This window comes from Synchiropus splendidus, chromosome 1 (assembly GCF_027744825.2).
Source record: "Synchiropus splendidus isolate RoL2022-P1 chromosome 1, RoL_Sspl_1.0, whole genome shotgun sequence".
Taxonomy (NCBI): domain Eukaryota; kingdom Metazoa; phylum Chordata; class Actinopteri; order Syngnathiformes; family Callionymidae; genus Synchiropus; species Synchiropus splendidus.
In genome coordinates, this window is record NC_071334.1 from 23,949,649 (window position 1) to 23,974,709 (window position 25,061).

The following is a 25,061-nucleotide window of genomic DNA, read 5'->3' on the forward strand; positions in this document are numbered from 1 at the left end:
TCTTTTACAATTCTACTACTGATACCTGAAAGCTTGACTCACTGCCCATGTACTCCCTTTCTTTCCACTCAAAGCTCCATGTTGCTATAGAAATCTTTCAACTCTCTTGTTTTATCTTGTAAGTGGAAATGCTAGTGGGACACGTGCACAATATGACAGGTCGCATGCCAAGCAACGTTAAATTTGAATATAGGGGGTGTTTCTCTCTTTAGAAGACAAGACTTCTCCTCCTCTGACACAGACGGCGCAGGGACGATGCCACAGCTTCATGTAAATCAGGTGTGATTAAACATAGAGAAGCTCTGTGTTCTCCCGCAGTACTGGGTCATCCTGCCTTGCACGGTAAAATAGAATTTAAATCACAAATTCAGTAGTCCTGAACAAGAGCGAGTCCATGTGAGCTTCAATGAGAGCTAGAATAGCGATGTATGCAGGCCATTTTTTCTATTCATGGAATGAATGGATTGCTTTCCAACACATAAAACAGCACTGCTTCATCATTGCACTGTAAAGATGGCATCGCTGTTGTGAAACTGAGGTGTGTGTGAAGTGTTCTTACAAATGAGAGTCAGTCGCCTCTCAATTCTTGAGGACAAGTTGAAATGACTTGCACCTGCAGTCGCCCACTGCAGCAGCGAGGATATCTTTTATATCCATCCAGACTGAGACACAAACTTCAGCGCATGGCTGCAAGTGTAATAGATGAACAAGCTGTCTGGAGGGTGCAGAGGTATCAGTGCCACTTGGGCATCAATTAGATGCCGGTGACTGGGAACAAAGCAGGCAACAGCTGCACATAAATAAATGTGCTATAGTGGTTAACTGTGCCTGCTTTTACACAGCCATTTCAAAATTTGTGTTATTTTCACATACTGTCACGAGCAGGCTGATTACAGTCTGTGCCTGGCAAATGGTACTTCACTGCACACCATCTGACCATCTACAGAACCGCATTTCAGAATTTCTGAAATGAGATGTATGATATATCTCTGAAAGCAAAGACATCAGGAGCACAGCTTGAACCCGGAAAGAAACGAAGATCAAACCTAAGTGAAAATGAAAAAGGAAAATAAGTGACAAATTAGAAAGAAAGGCGAATGAAGGCACTGAAACTGAAAACATGAATAAAACAAGGTGGAACTGGAGGGAAAATAGATGGTACCACAGAAAGTGGTGAATCTAGACATCAAAGAACGAAGGAAATGGGAACTGGTGAAAAAGAAAATAAATGATGCTAAAAAAAATAAGAAAAACCCTTTAATTTGGAAATATCTGTATCATCATGAACAGGAATCTGTTCAAGCAATGTTCCATCACTAAACACAAGAGTGGTGGGACATGATCCTGCAACCTCTACCGCAAAGCAAATGGATTATAACCAGGCAACAATATTACATTTAAAATCGCGTCTACTACACAATCTTCAGAGGGTTGGAAAGTGTGTCAGACCATTGCGGATGCGACAAACTGCAGCCGACTGAGGAATATAGCACCAGGTCGTCGTGACAAGACTATTTTCATTAATATGATATACAACATGTTTTTGAAATAGCAAGAATATTTAGAGCTTTTTAAGTGAAGTCAAGTCCTAGGTCTTTAACATCCAGGTCAGTCATTACGATAAGGCGATTTATGCCTCATGGGACTTCAAAAGCATCAAACTGAAGATTTCAAATTCATTTGAATTAAATCACACCCTGAGAAAAAAACTGTTGGATGTGTTGCGATGAATGAAACTGCTGCTGTATCAAGTCAATGAAGGTTCCCAGTTATCCAGGTCATCCTACCTCAAAAGGGTTTTGAAGACAACTGAATCTGGTTTGGGCTTCTCAAAGACATTTCACTCAAGAACCAAGTCCACTTGCGGCCATTATCACGATAAAAAACATTTCTTCGCTGCCAAATTTCAAGCCACTGCAGTTTCTTCTCCACAGATCAGCGACAGTGTCTGCAGCGTCCGACCAGCAGTTTAAAACCATCAATAGCTCTTTCAGACGGCTCCAGATGCCAACCTCGGGGGGCAGGAACCTCCACAGCCCTCCCTCTGCGGAGGCTGTAAACAAGTCCTAGTGCCAGCCCGCAGACCCGGCCTGCCAAATTGTGCTCTCAGAGCCGTCAAAGGCACATTGTGAAGGTGGACTCACAAACATGCAGCAGTTCCCAGAAGTCGAGTCAGAAATACCTGCAACTACAGAACGGATGGAGAGAGAGGAGACATGCCTGGGAAGGAGGAGTTGCCCATTCTCCTCTGGGATGCACCTGCTCCTCCACTCTGGTCTCCTCTACTTCTATCTTCTTTGCTTCTCCATCACTGCTCCTCCATCAGAGTGTGTGAAGCTTCTGGCCGCCAGTGTCTGTGCGCTTGATCCAAGCGTTTCTAACCAGCGTGCTCACTGAGTAAACTCATGTTTAATAGATGCGCCCCCCCACCCCCTTACTGTCTCTTAAAGGGCCAGACTTGAATATTGCCACCTTTGATCTTCAGAGGCTTCATTAGTTGTGTTCCTCCACACACGACAACCTAGGACAGCTGTCTGTCGAGGAGAGATACTGTGAACAGAAGAGAGGGATGCTTTGTTGAAAAAAAAGCATCAGGGATCCCATCAGAAAACCATTGTGTTTTGGTGAGCTTGTGTTGCTGGGGGAAAAAAAAAACATCCACTCAGCAACTTCTTCTTATCTGTGCTGCAACGACAACTCAGATTAGATTCTCCACAAAACGACACTTCATTCTGAGGTCAAGGCTGTTGAATTAATTGAACTGTTTGCGAGTGCATGTGCATACGTGTGTGCGTGCATGTCCAGGGTCACACAAGCTGTATGTCAAACACTCTTTGACACCTGATAATAGAATTTCCCCTGAAGGTCGGCCAGCAACCGTTTGACCTCTCGATGATAAAAACCTGACACTTTGACATGTGTCAACCATTCACAGCATAATGAAACACTGTCAATGGCAGCTGAGCTTAGCTAGCAAGAGTCTTGGGTCAAACCGTGACTAATGGGGTCAACTATGGATGGAAAGTGGAACTAAAAAAAAGTGGACAATAACACAAACCAGGACTTAACCCTAAGCCAACCACACAGGCAATTTAAGTATGTTTTGTTTTTGGACATTTTGTGATCATAAACACAACTGTAAACATTTCATTCTGACTGGAGGCTGGGTCTTTCACCTGGTTGGCATGTTTTTCACCACAAAGGAGGGCAGAGCAAGCAGATCATGTTTTCTCTCATCGTCTTTCTGTTCTGAACACAGGGCTCTTGATCCAAAGTTTTAAAGTGAGACTAACATTATTTTGCCAACACATGCTATACAACAATGATGTGCCGATGATATCTAACTGACATTATCAGACATACTTGTACCATGATGAAAACTATGACATTCAGTCACTCTGTATCCTGGAACTCTAGCATTGTATCATGACACTGGTCATACTATATCCAGTCCACATAAGAGTAGTATTGACGCAGAAAATGATGTAACAGAGTAACCTCCTGCAACCAGAGGAGGCACTCGGGAATGACCGGCTACTTACTGATTCATGTATTCCTTGTTGACCGCTGACAGTGAGGCAGCTGCTCACTCGTTTGGTCCGACCAAAGCAACTGAATAATGAATCGTCTGTATGAGTCACTCACATCATACACTGAGCAGCTGCTGGCAGTTACACTGAGGAGGTCGGAAGTGAGGCAACTTCAAAGGGCCTAATGTTGTTACAGAGGCCAGCAGAGGTCATGTAGGGTGGCTGCACAGCCTTTTGTAGACTATGTGGGACATGGGCAAAGTAAAAGCTTGTGGGATCAATTGCAGAGCATTGAGGGCAGAATATTAACCACTGGATCCTGCGTGTGTCAATGAAGGTAAGTATTTGCCAGGAGTATTTGCCAAACTGACGATCGATGCATGTGTTTAGATTCAATTCGTGCACTTGTCCGATCACTTGCTGACAAAAATACGTCACATCAAAACAGGAGCAAAGATTTCAGCCTTAAAAAAATAGCCATATTGGGTTTACTTTTGACTAAACCACATTCATATGCATCTCACATCATGTAAATATTATGTCATGTAAATATTACGCAGGGTTCTCAAGCACGCATGGACTGTGTGAAACACAAGTCTACGGCCGTAACTTGAGAACCCTGTATTACGACTGGAGAGGATCAGGACAAGATATTATAAATTACCCATTCACCATAGCAAACAGGTTGCGTAATAATTAAAGATACGCAAAGTAAATAATAACAGATATAGTAACTATTAACAAAAACCTTTACATAAGAGCTATTCAGTCGAATTTAGCTGTTACTAGCTACTGTCACCGAACTAGCCTGCTAGCTATGGCCTCAGCAATGGAATGATCGCAGTAAGCCATCAGTGTGAGACTAGCTTCATCTCCGTCTCTCTATTTCTCTATAAGTTCTGGAGCCTCAGCAATGGAATGATCGCAGTAAGCCATCAGTGTGAGACTAGCTTCATCTCCGTCTCTCTATTTCTCTATAAGTTCTGGAGCCTCACGGTTTGCATGTCTTTACCAATGCTCTCCAAGGCCAGTGTTGCTGCTGGTACGGGTACGGTCCCTGCGTTGTTGAACGTTCCAGGGCTCCAGGGCCAACTCCCACTGACCAATGACAGAGCGCCGACAACAACATGGGCTCCCTTCCTCCCTTGCCACCACTTAACGAAATGTGAGATCCCACGACCTTATAAAACCAAGAAACACAAGTCACAGCTTATTTACTTTTTATTTCATTTATAGCCAATGATTATTTGGAAGCAGAAAATAGGTGTAATAAACAGGTAACCACAGATGAAAACGGTCATTTCAGTTTGCCTCATGAGATGCTGAACATGCAGCTTTTGGGGCCCCTGGTGGCTTCGGGGCCCTAAGTGGCCCTAGATTGCCTATAGCTAGAAACGACCTTGTCAGTTTAATTAGTTGTTTTATTAGTAAGTTTGTGCAACAAAAACAGTCAAAGGGTGTAGAGAACATACAATGAAAATGATAAGTTTTGGTAAGTTGTATTTTCCGTCAAAATGGATTTCACTGTCACTTCCACTTGCACTAAGCTCGCGCAGACGAAACAGGTTAGGTTAAAACAGCTGAAGAAGAAACGTGATGTGGATCACAGTGATGGAAGTGGACGTGGCTGCTGTCCTGGTGAGTCCAGCAGAGAAGGCTGGTGTCCTGGAGCTAAGAATTAGATTTACAACATGTCGTGAATACAGCACACCCTGCTGTTGCCAGTGTGAGCGGGGACGTGAAATGAAATCTTCATATTTTTTTGGACGTTCAACTGTATAGTGAGAATGTAAACTTAGTCGTAATGGAAAGTTATCTGCGCTGTCACGCCAGTAGAGTCAAATAGAAGCTCGCCTCGAGGAGGATCACAACCAGGCATGACTTCAACGGAAACAAGCGTCTGGTTTCGTTTGACGCTCATCTGACGCGTCGCTGCTTCCTTAACCTGCACATCAGGACAGAGAAGGCTGTTTCCATGGCAACCAGAAGGCTGCTGCAGCAGAAAGGGAGGGATTACCATAGCGATCTGGTATTTAACGTGAGATGGACGGTTGGGTTCGGGTCAAGAGCGCCAGACCCCCTTAGGTCGTTGAAGCAGCTTAAGACACAGTAGAGTCAGAAAACATCTCGCTACAATACGCAATTACAGACCCTGCTCTCAGACAGTTTGAAAATGACAAGGTTTATTCGTCTCTAGAAAACAGACCCCAAATTATACACAGTTGTTGATATAAAATAATCATAAATGTGAGCAGCTGCGTATGAATCTGAACATGCAGCACAAAAATATTGAATCGCTTATAAGAATGACAAAAAACATTAATCTAACTTTTAAAAAAAAGTTTTTAATTAAAACTATGGTGAACCTTTCTCATTCATCGAATAAAGTGTATGTCAAAAAAGTATAAAATGGTTACTTCATAATTACAGGAAGACACCTTTGGCTTTGATGAAACTCCAACTTCACTCCACAGTCTGTGCTCCAACCACGAAGAAAGGCCAATGAACCCAACTGAGGAATGGTTACAGACTGTGGAACCAAGTTGAGAAACGTTTTGCCTAGTGCTTGAGTGCATTAAAGATAACTCCCGGTGGATTTTCCACGTCACGACAATCTATAAACCACTTTTCTTACTTGAGCTAACAACTTGAGGCTTCATCGACCTCAGCTCCCAGGGATGAAGATCAGCACCTTTGTGTTTTCAACAGGAAATTGAAAGATGGTGGAGAGAGACACTCACTCTTGAGGAGGAACGGCATTCTTGACAATAGAAATACAAGAGAACCAGCATGCTACATGTTTGCTTGGTTAGGAAATGCTCCCTGCAGCTCCCTTGGAATAACTGAGGGACCACGTCTGGATGATTTTATTAAGCTGGAGCCCCCTCTGAAGGCCAAATGACCTCACTGCAGTCCAACTATTCAGGAGGGTGGAGCTCAGGCAACTCAAAATAACAATGAAGTGATGTCAGAGTGCGACACACACGCACGGGTGTTTGAGACAGACCGGTAAAATTCCCTTGTTGATCTGGTGGAACTCGACCAACTGCAGCAGGTCGATGAAGAGCGTGTCCCCGTCATCCATTGTGAAGTACTTCCTGCCGCCGTCTTCACACTGATAGGACAACAACACAAATGAAACACAAACCAACGGGACCTTTTCATCAACCCCTACAAGAAAACTACATGTTGTCAACACCTCAGCAAATAAAGTGCCTGGGTGACACTCACCGGAATGATCAGGTAATGCTTGGTCTTGAGTTTGTAGCACAGAGACAGAACAAAACACTGAGCGTGCTGTTGACTGGCCCGGATGAGGAACATTCTGAAACACAAAACAATTGTTTCATTTTCAAATATAAAACATTGTTAACATGAGTGGGGATTACATTTCCAAAGGCACATAATTCTTGAAAAAAAAGTATGTGTAAAGTATAAGAGAGGCATAAAAGAAAACTAATATTAATATGAGAGAACAGATTTCTGAGTTAAATGTGACATGAAAAAAAACAGTTAATAGGGGTGAGATTAAACTTCAACATTATCAACAGATGATGGAGGAATTAATTATTAGTCTATATATACAGGGAAACATGAGGACTGTAAGGCTAAATATACAATGACCACAAGAATAAAATACGTAAAGCAGTAATGGAAATATGGAAACACTCATATCAATAACTAATTAAAAATGGTTCAATTTAATGAGTTTTCCTGCTGTTTAAATGACTTGACTTTTCACAAAATACTGCTGAGAAATCATTGCCACTGTTGCTCTACATGTACAGTACTTCTGATTCCAAGTGACTCAACTTCAACTTCAACAACTTACAGAATCTAATCACAGATTATGTACTCGATCTACTGCCAGTGTGAAAATCTCTTACACAAGTGTAAACCAAATTTGTTGCCAGTACATAACTTGAGTTCTACGAATACATGCAAGCCCTCAAACGGGTTTTGCTATTTGGCTTTATGACCTAAACAGTAAAGCCATCTAGAGGGTGGAGATGAAAATCGCAACAGGATTTTTGAATGTGTTTGAGTAAATATTGGACTGTCTTCTCCATATTGTGTAACTTTGTTTATTGTAACTCATTGTAATGATGACCCGATTAATCCATAAAAACCTTACATACTAAAATAAACGATTGAAGCAACCCTAATAAAGACTTTAAATACTTTTTATTCACAACTGTCATCTGTATTGGGACACAATGACATGGCTGAACATCACTCACCCATCCACTAATCCCTGCTTCTCTATCAGACGTTGAGCATCTGACCTTGACACACCACCATGAAACCAAGGCTGCGTTGTGTGGATCGCTGTCATCACACACAGAAGTAAAAGATTTTTGATGAAGGACCACGTTTTACGAGGGTCTGCAGTCTGCCTTTGAAATCCTTCTATTCGCAGCACTTACAGGCTGGTCTGGCAGCAGAACTCAGGTTGGGCAGGCTACATCTGAGGGCCTCTCTTCTCTGCAACAAACCGAAGAAATCAGATGATCAGAATGGAAACATTGGCTACTTGTCTGAGGCTCCAGAAGCAGATTAATAGGATCATTTTGTAAAGAGATACCAAGTCATGGGAAAACAAAACAAGACAAGAAGTATCATAGAAAACTAGAAGTGAGACACAAGAGAGGACACACGGCAGAAGAAACAGGTTTTGCTGTGTCACTGCATCCTCACTCTCCAGGCTTGTCCCTCCTCCCTCTCCACACTTTGAGCCTCCGTTGGATTCTGTATGACTCTGCCTCCAGCTTTTCCTGAGAAATCCATGGCGACCAGACTTGCTTCCGACTTTGACTGAGTGCACACACACCATCAACAAATGTGTGCCATTCTTGTGCAGAGATGAAGAGATAAACTCACTTTTATGTCTGACACGTTTCTCGCTTCCAGGTTTCCGTGTCTCAACTGTGACAATTGATAGTTGCACTGAAGCTGTTTCCCGTGCTAGAAATTCACAAAGAGTGGTGTCATCATAATGTTGCAGATGATGTCGCAATTGATCCAGAAAGAAATACCTTGAACAGTCTGAACGCCGAGGTCCAGCAGGTGCGAGTTTGTTCGTTCTCAGCAGAAAAAATCTTCAAGTCTTGAGCTCGAACCGGTTTTCTAGATGGCTACACAAAAACATATATTCATTCGACATGGTCACGTTTAAATCAGTGACATCGAAGGCACTGCACACACCTCAGTGCAAATACAACATGAAGCACAGCAGAATGCAGAGAACAATCTGCGACACAATATGAGAAACAAACAGTTGAGGGACACAAGAGAGGCCCAAGACAGAATACTGTATAAGCATCGGACACCACATGAGAAGACACAATAATGTTAAAAGTTGTATACTTCAAAAGGAAGAGTTCAGGAGAGGAGCATTATTTCTAAACAAAAGATCAAAGCATCTACTTGTTTGTGAAAAATCATTTATACTGCTGGCAAATTCTGACCTAAAGTTACTGTTCTTCAACCAACAATGTTTAAGGTAATTATTTGATGTAAAAGAGGCATCATTGTGGGTAAAAAAATGTATTTTTATGTGTAACAAATAGTAAAATGTCCAAAATTATTCCAGAAAATCCAGAATTCCTAAACAAAATATACATTCTAATCCAGAGGTGGGCAATTAAATTTGCTAAGGGGCCAGGTTATATATGGTGACCGTTGCGAGGGGCCGTCAAACCCAAGGAGAGGAGGGTAGGAGAAAATTGAAAATAAAAATGAAGTGATGACATCGTGTGATTATGAAGTTACACTTTAAAAATGTTGGCTTGTTGTGTTTTATTTAATTTAAACCACATTCCATCTAAAGAATCTAGGTGTGTCTCATACATTATCTACTTTAAATTCTGATGTATTTTAAGGGACAAGAAATACTCCTAAAATAAGCATCGGAAAAGGCAAACAAGAAAAATAATCGAACGAGAAAGAAAATGTTTCAGTTGCATCATAATGAACAAAAAATACTGCACAACCCAAAAACGTCAGAGACAACACCAATGACAGTTTTATAGTTTCACTCTGACACCAGGAGGGCCACGTAAGTACAGTCAAAGGGCCAGATTTGGCCTGTCGTTTTTCAAAGCTAAATCTCCTTTTTTAAATTAAGCCTGGTGAAGAAGCCAGCCTATCAGCTGAACATCTAAGACAGGAGGCCCAGTCACCTGACTGTACCACAGACGGACAAAGGTGTCTGAAGTCTGCAAGAAGTGACATTAACATTGAGTCTAAGCAACAGAACTTCATCTTGAAAACCGCCATACTTTGGGCGTCTATCATTTCAGCTCCATTTGATCACAATGAGGCTCCTATTAACACATTATTCTCAATTTATGTCATCCCGCTTCTTCTCTACCCTGCATATTTATCTTGAAAATGAGCATGTCATATTAAAATTGTTCTACTGACGACCTCCATTTTTACAGATACATTCTCACTCACAATACTAACATTATGATATGCATTATACACTCTACTAACAGTATTTTTGTCATGTAATCTTTATATCCAATTGCAGAGACTAAATGCTAAAACAACTTTCCCTGCAACAGAACAGCAGATGCCCACAAGAGGTAAGAACGGAGGGGAAGACAACAAAAGCACATAAACAAGAGCTACAAAGATACAAGGACCTACCTTGATGCAAAAGGAGAAGTCAGTAGGAGCACCGTACAGTTTACGACCGTTCACAACTGTGTAAACGTTCAAGTCCTCCAGCTCAGCCACATACTGTAGGTGCCGTGGCTCCTTCAGTCCAAGCACAACCGTCAGGAATAAACCCGGAAAACGACCAGGGTATCAATGTCTAGCATGACACTCACCTTGGATGTGCCTTTGGTGGAGCAGTAGAGGCCTGAGCGCCGCAGGAAAAAGTAGAGCTTCTTCCAGGACTTTCTGCTCTGCTCTTTGACATGAAGGAAACCCTGGATCTCTGGACACCCGCCTGACTGCAGCAGGATTTTAATGGGGGGGGTACAGAGAAAATGCAATATGATTATTGAGCCTGCCACATTTTACCAGGAGCCTAAGCTTTACCTGTATGAGCTGTGATGATGTCATCTCCTTTTCAACGTCACCTCTGTCCGAAATCATGTTCTGTGGGAAGAAGAGCTACAGAGAATAGAATATTGCTTTAAGCATTCATTTTAAACATTTACTATCATAGATCAAAAACTGTAGTAAGGACACACATGTTTAAAACAAAACCAAGCAGAACCAAAACAAGTCCCAAGTGTGAGCCCTGGTGACCAGACAACATATTTGTGCAGCGATGCTGTTCGCACCAAGAGACACATACAGCCATGTGGCTCTTGGTTCTCACCCACAAGTGCCAGATCGTACCGTTGGCTTCCGGAAGAATTCGTATTTGGCGTAGTTTTTGCAGAAGACTAGTCTCGTGTCGCCTTTCAGAGACCAAGCAGCCTGGATTTTGAGCACATCCTCGTGGTCTTCAAGACATCGCTCTGGAGAAGACAGGAGGAGAAATTGAAAATCACACAGAGTGGACTGAGATTGGTGGAAAGGTGTGTCCTACCCAGGCCCAGGGAGGGGTGCAGCTCCAGTAGGGCCCAGTTTTCCACATCGCTGCAGTGAGCTGTCTTGACCAGAAGGGAGCAGACTTCTCGGGCAGTCGAGCCAGCAGAAACCCACAGTGAACGGCTGTTATTGTCCTCACTGAAAACTTTAAGCACCTGCAGGAAGGAAAGGGTGAAGATGCCTGATCAAAGGTCAAGCAGATTAACCGAGATTCCCGGCTGTAATAAACAGCGTCAGCAGTCTGAAAGATTGTTTGCAGGTGACAGGAATGATCCTGTCCACTTTTGCAACTGTTTTAAATCATTACAGTACATTCAATGTTGGGTGTTAAGTGTATCTTTAACACTTGGCACTCTCAGAAATGAGGTGGGAGTTATGAATGAGCAAGGTTGAAAAATTTTAAATACAGATTGGAATATTGTATTATATTTCTAATAAAAATATCGTTCATCAAATGCATTAATGTTGCATCCAGCATAGTTCGTGAGAGAGGCTGACATCAGTGGCATTGTCAAAGCAGGCCCAGAGTCATGAGAGGACTATGTCACAGCAGTGCTAGTATTGTGGCAGACATGAAGTCAAAGCAATGGTGCCATTAAAGTAAGGCGAATATTCGAGCAGTGACCTGCATTCAGGAGTTCAAAGTTCAGGTACTTTGATATACAACACGTTGTGGTGAAGTAAATGCAACACACAACTAGCAAACTGATACATTCATACATTAATTCAAGTATATTTGTACTTTATTTAAAAATGTAACAAAAAATGTATTTAGTCTTCAATTAATGGTGTATTTTCTCAAACAGTTAAATAGGTCCGGTCACTAAAATGTTCACAGGTCGTGATGGGGTCAACAGGTTTCAGTGAGAGCCCAGCATTTGTTTCCGCAGTGACGCACACAAAATAAACCGGCCTGACCAGAAAGCTCTCACGCTTCACGCAAGATGACAGTTGCACAATTGCGAGTACTTACAAATCATTGTTCTTAGAAGTCTGAAAATAGATTCATTCTGACGTGGCAAATAATTGGGTTATTAATATCCTATTAACATAACCACATTACTCTGTTAATAATTAATATAAAAAATGGAACTATGACATGATGAGTAATTAAGTTACACCACATGATTGTAAAATATATTTACTATCATTAATATCTGATGGTAAGTCGAAAACAAAACAGCAAACATTATGCAGCAAAAAAAATACTGATGGTTATTAATGCTACCAGAATTATATGCTTGTTAACAGGGAAGTCCCGACACCAGCACTGTTACTCGCATGATACTGGCCTATTTTGCTGTAATCCTCAAATGCTCGCTCACGACAGCAGCCGAGACCAACTACAGCAGGGGTGGCAAATAAGTGCTGGTCTTGGTTCAAACCAATGAAGAGGACCATTTCACCAGTCAAATATCTTAATAACTGTAATCCGTAGATTGTCAGTCTGGTATTTGTTTAAGTTTAAACTAGTGGTGGGACTTTAATGAGTTAATTACAATTAATTAATCACAACATTATTACTATTAATTAATTACAACGAAAAAATTAATTTAATTGAACAGTTTGCTCTCCAGACAACAGAGAACCTTTGTAAGTGCAGGAGTTCCTGGTCCACTGATCACACTGATGCACAAGACACGTCGCAGCTAGGATGATAACAACAACAACAAAGATGGAGGAATCCCTGAACAAAAGCAAACAGATGCTTTTGTTTGCTTTTGTTTTTCACTACACAGTGGCCAGGGTTTCCACTGTTCTGAATGTACTTGAAATTCTTATACAATTGAAATTCTTATGCAAATATTTTCAAGACATTAAAAGAGCTTTAGTTTCAATAAGGTGATATAAAAACTTGAATATAATCACCATCATGATTTACTGTGCTATTGTCAAACTGATGCAAAATAAACAATATTTTGTTGTTTAAATGTATGTATGGGTCCAACATTTGATTCAGTAATATACCAAATTCATTCACATTGAAAAATGTGGCTTCTTGTGGCAAATATTCGTATACAATTAAACTGCGATTAATTGAGATTAATTCATCACAAATTCTCTAATTAACTAGATTTTTTTTTTTTATCGAATCCAACCCCTAGTTTAAACCTCATTGGTTAGACTGTGCATGCTTGAAGAGTTGGAACAAAAATCTGCACCTTTGAGGACCAAGTAGCCCAGGTCTGCTCCAGACTGTTCACATGCAATATTGTGCTTCACCTTCCGCTGATTCTGTGCCTCGCAGGTTTTTACATGGCTGTCAACTCTCACACAAAGGCGGAGCATGCGCCGTGGAGGACCGTAGTTCATGATCATGGCTTCAATTGTACTTTTAACACAAGGAACTCAAGAGTTCACATGCTTGGTTTGATTAGATCCACCTGTGCGTCTGCCACGATGAGATTGCAGACGCGCTTTCTCAAGCAAGAGAAACAACTCAGATACAGGAGGGTTTTGTTTTCCATGACCGTTGTTTTTCACTCAAGAAAATGCTCAGTAAACACATTAGTTGTCACAGAGACTGTGATTTTATTTGATGATCAGCGCTACTCCTGACCCTTGGATATACTATGGTGCATTATTGTGCTGGAGGGGAGGAAATACTGCATATGTAGCCACTTATCAGTACCAGGATCTCATACTGTATATTATACATCAGCATATGCAGTGATTGGTCAGGCTAAACTTTAAACGTTAAAAGTGAAATCTGCGGCAGAGGTGTCATGTTTGTTCAGGGAACATGTGCTGAGAAGAAAATCCTAATTTTAAATAGCTGTTATGCTATTATTAATTAGTATTCTGAATTGGCAAGAGCTCAAATATCAGTACTCACACTTGTGAAAAAGTGGTATATCCCTACTTTGTAAAATTGCCGTCTTCTGAGCTATAATCAATTATGATGAACCCACACCTGGAAGAAGACACAAGTGTCCAGCAGACACAACTATTGAAATGCGAGTGCGCACAGAAATATACTCATACAGTAGCCCTCTATTGCTGATCCATCCAGAGTAAGGCCAATAGAGTTCATAAACTTATGGTGAGTCAGAAAAATTCACTCACATGTTGGTCGCTGGACGTTGGATGGAACGACCGGATCAGCACTGGAGACTTAGACGGACTGCAGAGCTCAGGAAATGGGTTTGGAATGGATGGGTCAGAAAATGAGAGCGAGTCTGAACCCTTGACTCTGAAATCACAAATATTTCTCACGTTGTCACAGTCAACTATCTAGCAGTTAACTCGTCATACACCGTCAACACGGAGCACTAAAAACAGGAAGTGACACATCAGTTCGTGACAGTCAAGATTAGAATACAAGAGACATCATCAAACTGTGAGTCACAGTGACCCACACCCTCTGACTCCAGGATGTGTGCCTCTGACGTTATTTGCATTCAGAGAGTGAGAGAGAGAGAGAGAGAGAGAGAGAGAGAGAGAGAGAGAGAGAGAGATTTCAGTAGCTCCCATAGTTTTGTTGAAGGTAGCTCCAGCTTGTTTCAATGTTGTGAGTTAACATGGTTCAAAAAGTAGTTGAACACACATTACATATGTATACAGGACAAAAAAAGCTCCCAACAAAAGAAAGAGATCACACCCTGTAATATAATATAATATAATATAATATAATATAATATAATATAATATAATATAATATAATATAATATAATATAATATAATATAATAGTTGGTTGGACCAGCATTATTAATTAATTATTTAACACTTTCAGTATTTAAGCTCAATGAATCTGTGCATTATTAACTTCCCAGTATCATCACGGGAAAAAAACATCAAAGAAATACCCGACTAATTCATTATACTCTGGTCGTCTTCACTTCCTCATGTTGCTGGGGCTAGACCAACAACAACAAGCCCAACTTGCCGACTAAAGGATGCAGTGCCTCTGTGTGGGTACTGCATACATGTGAGTCAGTGTTTGCGCCAGATACCTGTTGGAAGTAATGAGGATGGGGTTGGAGCGTCTGATGGAGGATCCATCTGTCAACAGAGGCGCCAGGGTCAGCGAGGAACTACTCAGAAAGTGGCTGGTTCCACCGGACCCTTCGTTAATATCAGAACCATCAAAGGCTTCAGTCCATGACCCTTCCACCTCCATCCTGTCACAATGGTAGCAAACAGACATTAGCAAAGACAAATCAGAGCTAGCACACTCGTATGAGAGTCAGAGAATGCGCAGCTAATACAACTAGATGGCTGGTTTTCACCCCCTGCCACTCACCTACACAGAAGCATGAACCAGATCATCAAGTCTAACACAGGTCATTTGTTCATCTAGAAACCATTAGACGTCAATTTTTATTCCCATCTTTAAAAAATCATGGCCTATTTTGAGCTTCAATCATTAATTTTCACCCACTTATGCCCTAATGGGGTCACACATACAGACACAGAACCACTGCTTTCTGACCTCTGGAGGAAGGTTTATCCCAACCTTCTAAATGTTGTAGAGAAATACGACACATTGTACAGGCATATTTTGAGCCCAGTCAGTTTTAGCAGTGTATGTCGACATGGTGAATGTTTCAGCAGCTCATACAAATCTGAAGGCTGTTTTGCATTGTTGTCATGGTCGTAACAGATGGGACTGGAGAACAAAAAAAAATCCAAACCATTGTTCCAGTTACATTTAATATTTAAACAATTTAGCTAAATTGGTGTGGTCCTTTTCGAAAATGGATGTCCAGGATTTATGGAGTGTTTATAGTATGCGTCGGCGGAAGCCCGAAACCTACACACTGTTATGAATTCGTGAGGGGCAAACATTGCGACTAAGGGCCGCCGATGAGCTCGCAACGGTCCTGTCAACTGCACGTTTACTAAACAGTGATCGCGATCAACTTGCCCATTCAAATACGGGCGAGGCAAAATGAAACTAGAAACAACTCGATCGTATCGTTTCTCGCTAAATGTTGAACCACATGCCGGTGGTTGGACTTTATGACGTAATGAACGCACCTGAAGTCGGAGCTCAAGGACCCCCTCGCATCTAAATCGTCTCGACCGCTTCAAATTCCATGATAATGGTGGCGAAGATCATACTTGGCGTTTAGATTTGACCGGCGGACACTCGAGCGGCAACAGTAGCAGAGCAGTGGTGCCTGGCCAAAAACGTCAGGTGCGCGTAAGGCCACGCCCACTTCCTCATTGCAGCAGCAGTCAGAGGTATTTGAATTTGGACAAAATGAAATACATTTTCGCTTGAGTGAGAGGCTGCCGTGTTAAGGATTCAAAGTTACATTCTGTGTTTCTGAGAAAGATCATGCACAACTCTTCTCGAAAACCTCATTCAAGAAGCAAGAGTTGAGAGAGGTGAGGGCCCACCGGTGCCTCTTGGTTGCAGAGTATTAGCTTCAGTCAAATAAATGTTTTACACGTGAAAATGCCTGCAAGACGAACCACTTCGTTACTTACATCTAGTGAATCATAAAGTCCCTAACTATTTAAAACAGACAACAAGGCAAGGGTCTGTCTATTCTGCTGGTTCTGAACTGGAACGACAGCAGTGATTTGCTGTAACCTGTAACCATAGTGAAAACAGTACTGTCCTAGCTCATGACAAACATAAGTGGAGGATGACTGGAATCCTTGACAGTTGGCAAAATCAGTCATCAGTGCAGAGGATGCACTTGGCGACGAAAAAAAAAAAAAAAAAGTTCTGTATCACTGCAGATTCTGAGTGAGTCACAACAGGAACTAAAAGATGACCCAAGTACAGCCCCATACCAGAATATGATGAGAAGTGGACAGCTCTCAATAAAGACAAGTCAGTTTCCAGCAAGCGTTGGATCAAATCACGTTTATTAATGTGTTGAAGAAAATCCCCACAGAAACGGTTTACAGGGGAGTTTTACAGATTTACAATCATTTCTGACACGTGCCAGCTGAACCTCCTTGGTGTGTTGCCTGCTGGTTCTGCGCCCTCTACAGGCCACCGAATCCTCCAGCGCATCGCAGAGCATACGGCCAAGCGCTGGCTGACGTACGCAGTGATCACAAGTGTCACAGCTAAACTGGTTCACTTCCGAACAAATCAGTCAAAGAACCTTCATGTTAAAGTCGTCGATCCCAACCCAGACGATGAGGTTGATGCAATGACGTGCCAACCGTTTTCAGACTTTAAAAAAAAAAAGCAAAAACCCTCCTGATGACAATGCCATTGATGATGAGGGAATTGGCCAGTCAAAAAAATTGTGTGAAACTCATCGATGGCAAGTAAAAATACTTAACCAATCACAGTATGTTTGAGGTTTACACAAAGTATCTGAAGTGTAAAATACTTGTTACCCTGGAGATGAAATGTCAGACACTGTAATTTAGTTGAGGTTACTTTTCTCAGATTGTTGGGCTTGTGCTTAGCGCGCTCTGGTGGTGGTGGGAAAGGAGGTAGTGTTCTCTGGAGAACCATCAAGAATATTCTGTTATACTCCAATATAATAATAATAATAAAATGAACAGCATGATTTTCAAATGACACCAGAATGATCAAGGATGGATGACTTTCAGTTTTTTTTTTTGATTTGCTTCGACCTGATACAGGTTAAGATGCAATTTATTGAATCTAACTGGAGGGTCTCAAAAATCAAAAATGTTAAAATGAACATGAGCAAATATCGGGCCAACACTTCTACTGAACATAGATATATTTACTACAGCGAGGGGGCACACCCTGGCTCTTTCTTTGCCGTATGAAAACCATGCTTTCTCTAGAGTTAGGGTGAGGGGGCGTGCAAGAGAGGGAAGAGGCCAAGTGGGGCAAAGGCTGGGTTTGGTTGGTTGAGGAGGGGTTTTAAAACCAGACTGAGGTGTAAAAGGCACGCCAGGGTTACTCCCAATCCCAGCCAACACACACAGACACCTTAACACCCACACATGCACACGCTCGCACATTCACTCACAGACACAGTCCCAAGAAGTGAGGAGAGGGGAATGAAGTAGTCGAAAAGAAAGAGCTGGGGCATAAAGAGGTTAGATGGGAGCGAAGGATCATAGGAGCCTGGATCCGCTGCTGCCGTCGTGTGGAAACAGAAAAAAAATTAACAAACAAAAAAGGAAAACTGGGAACAATTGGAATGGATCATTTTGGGTTCTTCAGCTGGTTGGAGAGCCAATCCAGACCCTCATACAAGCCGTCGCCACTGGTAGCGCAGGTGGCCTGGATGTACCAGCTGCGTTGGCGGAGAGAGTGCAGGCCCAGCTTGTCCGTGATCTCTGCAGCATTCATCGCATTTGGGAGATCCTGAAGGAGCAAACATATAGACAAGGTGTTTGCACGCATGCAAGCACAAAGCAGGAACAGTGCATTTAAATATGCCATCACACCTGCTTGTTTGCAAAAACCAGGAGCACGGCGTCTCTGAGTTCATCCTCAGCAAGCATTCGTGCCAGCTCCTCCCGGGCCTCGTTCACTCGCTCACGATCGTTGCTGTCCACGACAAAGATCAGACCTGCAGAGAGCACAATACCATCAGTGACCAGTCAGTCCAGTGTAAAACCTCAGGAGACATTTCAGAACTTATCTAAAAAAAACACCCAGGCTTTTAGCCAGTAGGGCGTTTGGGCATCCTGGGGGCATGAAAAAAAAATGGTCACCCAGTTTTTCTATAGAAACTAAACGGCACTCAGCAATTGCCTAATGCAAGCAAAACAGCATAGCAGGGATCAAAATTCACATGCTTCTATTTATCTAATGAACCGCAAACCTTCATATGCATTTTGTGAAGGCTGAAGGAATGAAGGTTTCAATGAGTGAAAGGTCAGAAAACAGGTGCACAGCTGATACAACTGTATGCTTATTTTGCATAAATATATAAAAGACAATGAAGAAAACTGTAGACTTGTACTAATGGAAATAATCATAAACATTTGTATGTTTTTAAATAATCAGCCAGTCAGGTAAAACAACTGCCCAGGAGACGCCTGCATCTGAAGGTATTATTGTCAAGTCGGTCCTTGACATAGTGTGTCTGGGGGGGAATGGGCTGGGGGTGTGACTTTGGACACCCAGTTTCAAAATCCTAGATAAAAGCCTTCAGAGAGCACATCAGAGGTCTCCTGCTTATTGGTCTAACCAACCATGACAGTTCCTCATAGCGAGTTACTTGAGCTTTGACTTGCATGCTATGAGAGCCACAACATCTGAATTTTGAGATTTGACAAATCATACCTGTGATAGTGACAGTTAAGCTCAGCCAGCTGAGACTACACAGCCAAGGCGACACTCCACCCTCAGCTATTAGGAATAACATGCTAGCAAAGTCAAAAGTACCATAATGAAACCTACATTACATTTATAGTATCAAATATGAAGGAACACCTATATTAATAAGCACTGGGATAATTTGACTAAGAATAAGCAAATTGTAAACATACATTTCTTTGTAGCTTGTTTAAATTCCTTAGACCATCAACGCCATCATAAAGAAGATTAATTGAAAAAAAAGAACCGCAAACATGGACAGCAAGCCTAACTTACATGGACAAACACAACATGTAAATAGTTCAGAGAGCTGGAAATACAGGATTGGATCATTTTTAATGAAAATAAGAAGCCTTCATCATCCAATCAATCCGCCATCCATCATGATCCAATATCCAAGGGAAAAGTAAGTGAGTGGAGTATGTCAATAACGGCCTTTCATTGTTATTGACAAAAACACATCACCTGTGGCAGCCAGACACCTGAAGAAGCACCTTGTGCTGTCTACTGTCCTCCCCCACCTACTGCACAGCAGAAACCAGTCTACTGAGTAACTATGATTGGTCTGTGACGTTAAGTTTGTATTGTGCAAGAAAAAAATCCTTTTTTTATACCAGGCAAGCAGACCAAGCTCTTGACCAAGTATGATGAGGCAGCTGGTTCATTAGTAACAGACAACAGCGCAGTCCATGCACAACAACATCAGGCTTAGAAAAAGGTTATATGACTAGCCTGTCCCAGCAGAGGAAGATAGTGACAAATAATAGGGCTGGGTATCGATTCTAATTTCAAGAATCGATTCGATTCCGATTCTCATGACTTAGAAACAATTATCACGATTCAATTCGATCCGATCCAATCTCGATTCAGGTTAGTATTTAAACCATTTTCTGAGCTGTTGCCATAATCACATGACAAGTTACGCAACGTATTAATACTAGTATCATATTGACATTCAACAGGAAATGAATGAAGGATTCATAGTAAATGATAATAAAGATCCAGGCACAGAAGGCCAGATGTGACTGCTCACGGGACTGGCGCATTATTAGAAATATGACATTAAAAATTCACCCAAAAGATGCTGCTGTTTAATACTAATGCATTTTTATTTTATTATCAAAATGAAAAAAAGATATTCTCACGCACTGAAAATGTAAACAGAGTGCTGGTTACTGACTTCACAGCAACCTGACGGTCATTGCGCAGTATATGAACAGTTCTCTGTGGTCTGTAGAGGTTCCACTCCTCATCAATATAGTGAGTTGTCAGATTCGTGTTAGATTGCGAAGATGTCCACCTATCACTTGTAATGCCCACCCTGACTGCAGCTTACTTTTCACATTTTCTATTACTGACCGGTGCATGCTTCGGATAACAGACGTTTGCGAGACACCATAGCGTAGTGTGGCTGTTACTTTCATTAGCCGCATGAAGCCCTCCTTTTCAACGACGGAAGACGGGTGCATATCTTGCAAATGAAGCCCACAATCGCTTCAGTTATTTTGACAGAGCGTGCAGAATTACCCGCTAGTGGTAAAGTTTGCTCGAGTTTCATTTGTTGTGGCCCGGTGGATGGCTTGGAAAGGAACTCTGGGTGATGTCGCGTCACGTGATTCCTGAGGTGGGTCATATTTCCGCAATACTGCAACACTTCCAATACCTCCATTAGGCATAGCATGCTAATTGCTATGCTTTTGTCGAGCGCATTTTTGGTTTGGTCGCGTCTGAACCCAAAATGGTGCCAGACTGTTGCTTTGAGCGTTTCAGGCGTTTTCAAACCCGGCACGTTGCAAGTGTTGCCACTGTGAGGAGGCATGTTGTTTTGACTTTGGTGTCCCAGGTGCACGCCAACATTCCATTAACATCTATGAACTAGTGACGGCTTCCTGCCTTCAGTGACTTGTTTAACACGCATTCACATGATCGGCGCACAAAAGAGACTTTCTAATGTTCTGGAATCATCTGCGCAACATAGTGCTGTTCTTGGTTAACTTGTCCACAACAATTCTGTTGAAACTGTTGTGAACCCAATTCTATGTCATCACTGGCCATGTATAGGGGACGTGAAGCATCAGACCCAGTGAGTCTGGGTGCAGCTTCTTCATCTTCAACAGTGACACAGACTTCTTCAAATGCAGACACCTGCATTCCAGATATGTCTACATTGGATAGTTTCACACTTATTTATATTTTATTTGCAAAACCAAGAATAACATGCAGGCGTTCAGAACAACGCAAATTACACAAACAGCTCAGCAAATTAAGGTGATTTACCATTCACCTTACCAGATCAGCTACTTGGTAGCATTGATTGTAACCACATTTTGCTAAATGTATAAATTATTTGTGTGACTGGTATCAGTGTCAACCAAGAGCATCCTTAAAAGCAACTAATGTTTTGAAATTATTACACTGTTTTGTGTTACGTTCTACGAACCAGCCTGTAGCTACTATTTAAATATTACATCATGATCTAGAAATGACAAAACAAAAACAGGCATATATCTATCTATCTGCAAAATCACACAAATTGTTGTGATGATGCAGAGATGCTGACCTATGAAAACAATGCTATGCAGCTAATTGTTTTGGATGAGCAGCTGTGTTCTCGACTGGAGCTTTCAGCACATGGACACCAGGTACTCATTATCATCTCGACTCTAGTCGATACAAAGATTCGCAGTCTGTCAGGTTGTAAGGCAGCATTCGAGTATTTAACAAGTGGTAAGTGACGTTTGCATTGTGTGTTTCACCTCAATGTAGAGATATTTGTGTTATTAGTTTTCCATACAGTGTTGCTCAGTATTGTATATTTAATGTTTGAAAATGACCATCAGTGCACTCCTAACTCTTAATACTAACTCAAATCTTGTAAATTATGGGCTTGATGATTAAATATGTAACGCTTTCACTTTACTGCACAACAGATCAACTGTTGTGTGAAGCACTCCGTATCTTTCTCACCTTGAGTGTTCTGGAAGTAATGGCGCCACAGCGGCCGGATTTTGTCCTGACCACCCACATCCCAGACTGTGAAGCTGATGTTCTTGTATTCTACAGTTTCAACATTAAAACCTGCCAGAAAGAAAAAAAACATGCATCAAATAATTATTTTACATTCAACTTTGATTCACATAAATGCCTTTTAGACGCCAAGCAAAATGACAGAAAGAGAGCAGATATCAAGAAATCACTTCTTCACAGGGTCACCTACAACGTAAATAAAGATTTTGCATGAATCGTCTTATTAAAAAAGAAATCTGATTCTAACATGATAGAGGATCCCTTTAAGAAATGAAGACATTCACCGAATTACATGTTTGACAGAATAGTTCAGTCATGGAAAATGTGTCTACTTGTCATTATTTTTAAATATTAATGGCTCAACACTCCAAGTGGATTTAAACATAAATGATCATACCAATGGTGGGTATAGTGGTGACTATTTCTCCAAGCTTCAGTTTATACAGGATGGTGGTCTTTCCAGCAGCATCAAGTCCAACCATGAGGATCCTCATTTCTTTTTTGCCAAATAGGCCCTTAAACAAGCTTGCAAACACATTCCCCATGGTGACAAAGCTACGGAGGAAGAATGAAAACTGTCAGTGGTTATATGCAGGGAATTCTGTAGCTGCCAAAACACAGAGGAGAAAATGACAATCAGTTATACATTATTTTGACACTACACCCAAGACAAGGCTAAAACTAAGCAACTGATGGTATTAATTATTCATACACATACACACTGCATAGCCATTGTAATCTACAAATGCGGCATATTTTGACATTCATTATTAATAATGGATCAGTCCACAAATAGGTTCATAATATATATTTTGAATATATATTTAAATCTTGTTTTTTTTTGTTTTTTATCAACAGTAAAAAGTAGGAGCAAGCTAATGAGAATCCCAAACCAACAACTTCACCACAGAAATGCCTACTAAATGTTTAAAGAGAGTGATTATTTACAGACAATACATAAAGTATTTAATGTATAAGTTAAACAGTTGACAGGTGTAAACCATTACATAACCAGTAAACTATTACTTGCCCCTGATTTAAAAAAAAAAAAAACATAATAGTTTTCTTAATTTCACATAGTAACAGACTATTTCAATATCCCCACAAACAAAAGACATCTCATGTAAAAAAAAGTATGGGCCCATCAAGATCTAGATCCATTCAATGAACCCTGGCACAACTGTGCAAAGCAGGAATCTCTGAGGAAGTGAAGCCAAGGATTCTGATCAGGTTAACATGAAAGAACTGTCATGAAAAAATTGCAGTTAGCAGCTTACATGTTAATTTGACATTAAATACGATACATCTGACAGATTGCAACAACAGATGGGGATGTAAGCAAGACTTCAAGATCCCACCAAATAATGTGAGATGAAGCAAAGAACTCCGTTTACTCTAGTTAATACGAAATTCATTTTATAACATTTTTACTGAAATGAATTGAAGGAACTAAACATTTTCACCCTATTACATCTTTATATTATTAATCTTTATATATCTTTTTCTAACAGTACGTTATATACATGTAAGACAGATACTTGAATAATAACGTTAGGCCAATTAACTTGAGGAACAAAATGAGGTACAATGATCAGCGCTTTCGTATTTAAACACAAGCAGGTCCCTTTGGAATGTCAAGACTATTGTCGATAATAATCACTCTTGTGGAAAGTATTTGTGTTGTCAACCGCATAAAACCTATTCGATGAGACTTCACGAGCGAAATAAAACATATACGAACAGGAGTAGGCCCGTTCCAGCTGGCGGACGAAACACGGATAATGTTACCGTGTGCCAAGACGATTGCAAGCCGAGACCCCGACGCTAGCACAAGGCCTTCAAGCAAGATGTTTGAAAGTTAAATGCCAACTATTAAAGTATTCAGTGCGGTTTAGACCTCAATATAAGTTGGTGGTGTATGTTGACTGTGTCGACCAGTGTAAGCGTTTCGACGGGGCTTTACTAAGGGCGGATGCTTCGACTTGTTAGCCTACTATTAGCGTGTAGCTTTCTGACGATACAGCAACCAAGCTCTTTCTATCACGCAAAAACACTATTGGCACTCAATTTCATTGGTGATTAAAATCAATTATTCATAGTAAACGCACGAATCCTTAAGTGGAACAAGAACAATTTCAGTTAGATGTTAACGGAGAACTGGGGGCAGGCGTTTCTACTCGAACTGTTACAGGAACTAGCGAGAGCTACTGCTAACAGCTAAATGCCGCGTCACAGTCCAGAAAAAAACACCGCGTCGTCGTGAGAAAATGCCGAAATACACGCAATTTCCCCAAAATGGCATTTGACTCATGAAATTACAAGTTTTCAGGGGACGTGATCTTAGTTTAGGGTATGTTTTACCTTCACAAAGACTCGCTTCTCGATCTTTCCGCTATCTCTCGCTGTCACTCCAAAATGGCGTCTTGCGCAACCGGGGAGATACCGGTCCACGAGCACTTCCCCGCTATGAACACTGAGCCAATCACAACACGATTGGTGGACGAAGAGCACGACCCTGGTGCATTTTCTGCCCTATCACATTGCGCATCGTTAGACCAAAACCTGCCCTTTTTCTCTGCCTTGTCCAATCGCAGGTTGCTAACGTTTCACAGCGACACTGGTACAAAATGTCGAGTAAGTAAATCACGCTACACTCTGCTCTGAGCCAACAACAATTAGCTAATCGACCAATAATTAATTAACCATTCACCACGTCTAATGCATGCAA

General features: G+C 41.4%; 3 protein-coding genes across 9 annotated transcripts in view; all 3 read right to left on the reverse strand.

The window, feature by feature from the left end:
• LOC128762923 (SRC kinase signaling inhibitor 1-like) overlaps window positions 1-2,384 on the reverse strand; it is a 38,626-nt gene extending 36,242 nt beyond the window's left edge. For 3 of the 5 annotated variants that reach the window (XM_053871518.1, XM_053871511.1, XM_053871502.1), the window contains exon 1: window positions 2,221-2,384. In XM_053871518.1, the coding sequence (XP_053727493.1) occupies window positions 2,221-2,242 (22 nt within the window). In that variant the 5' untranslated portion in view covers window positions 2,243-2,384. Of the gene's footprint in view, window positions 1-1,787; window positions 1,948-2,182 lie in introns of those variants that run through there. The other 2 variants (XM_053871528.1, XM_053871545.1) reach the window with 2 other exon arrangements.
• Window positions 2,385-5,164: 2,780 nt separating this feature from the next.
• On the reverse strand, window positions 5,165-16,209 carry grb7 (growth factor receptor bound protein 7). Of its 3 annotated transcripts, XM_053871851.1 has the most exons (15): window positions 16,066-16,209; window positions 15,039-15,206; window positions 14,151-14,277; window positions 11,083-11,239; window positions 10,890-11,011; window positions 10,584-10,658; window positions 10,370-10,495; window positions 10,185-10,295; window positions 8,567-8,665; window positions 8,412-8,495; window positions 8,229-8,345; window positions 7,958-8,015; window positions 7,772-7,859; window positions 6,762-6,855; window positions 5,165-6,645 (listed from the first exon to the last, which is right to left on the reverse strand). In XM_053871851.1, the coding sequence occupies exons 2-15, from the start codon at window positions 15,203-15,205 to the stop codon at window positions 6,499-6,501; spliced, it is 1,572 nt and encodes a 523-aa protein (XP_053727826.1). In that variant the 5' UTR covers window position 15,206; window positions 16,066-16,209; the 3' UTR covers window positions 5,165-6,498. The 3 variants fall into 3 exon arrangements, with proteins under 3 accessions (XP_053727826.1, XP_053727845.1, XP_053727835.1); XM_053871870.1 differs by lacking the exon at window positions 14,151-14,277 and having other exon boundaries at window positions 11,083-11,229; XM_053871860.1 differs by lacking the exon at window positions 8,229-8,345.
• Window positions 16,210-16,891: 682 nt separating this feature from the next.
• arf2b (ADP-ribosylation factor 2b) lies at window positions 16,892-24,823 on the reverse strand. Its single transcript, XM_053872092.1, has 5 exons — window positions 24,695-24,823; window positions 22,731-22,888; window positions 22,274-22,384; window positions 18,430-18,554; window positions 16,892-18,346 (listed from the first exon to the last, which is right to left on the reverse strand). Exons 2-5 carry the CDS (start codon window positions 22,876-22,878, stop codon window positions 18,185-18,187), a joined length of 546 nt encoding a protein of 181 aa, XP_053728067.1. The 5' UTR covers window positions 22,879-22,888; window positions 24,695-24,823; the 3' UTR covers window positions 16,892-18,184.
• Window positions 24,824-25,061: the final 238 nt, after the last annotated feature.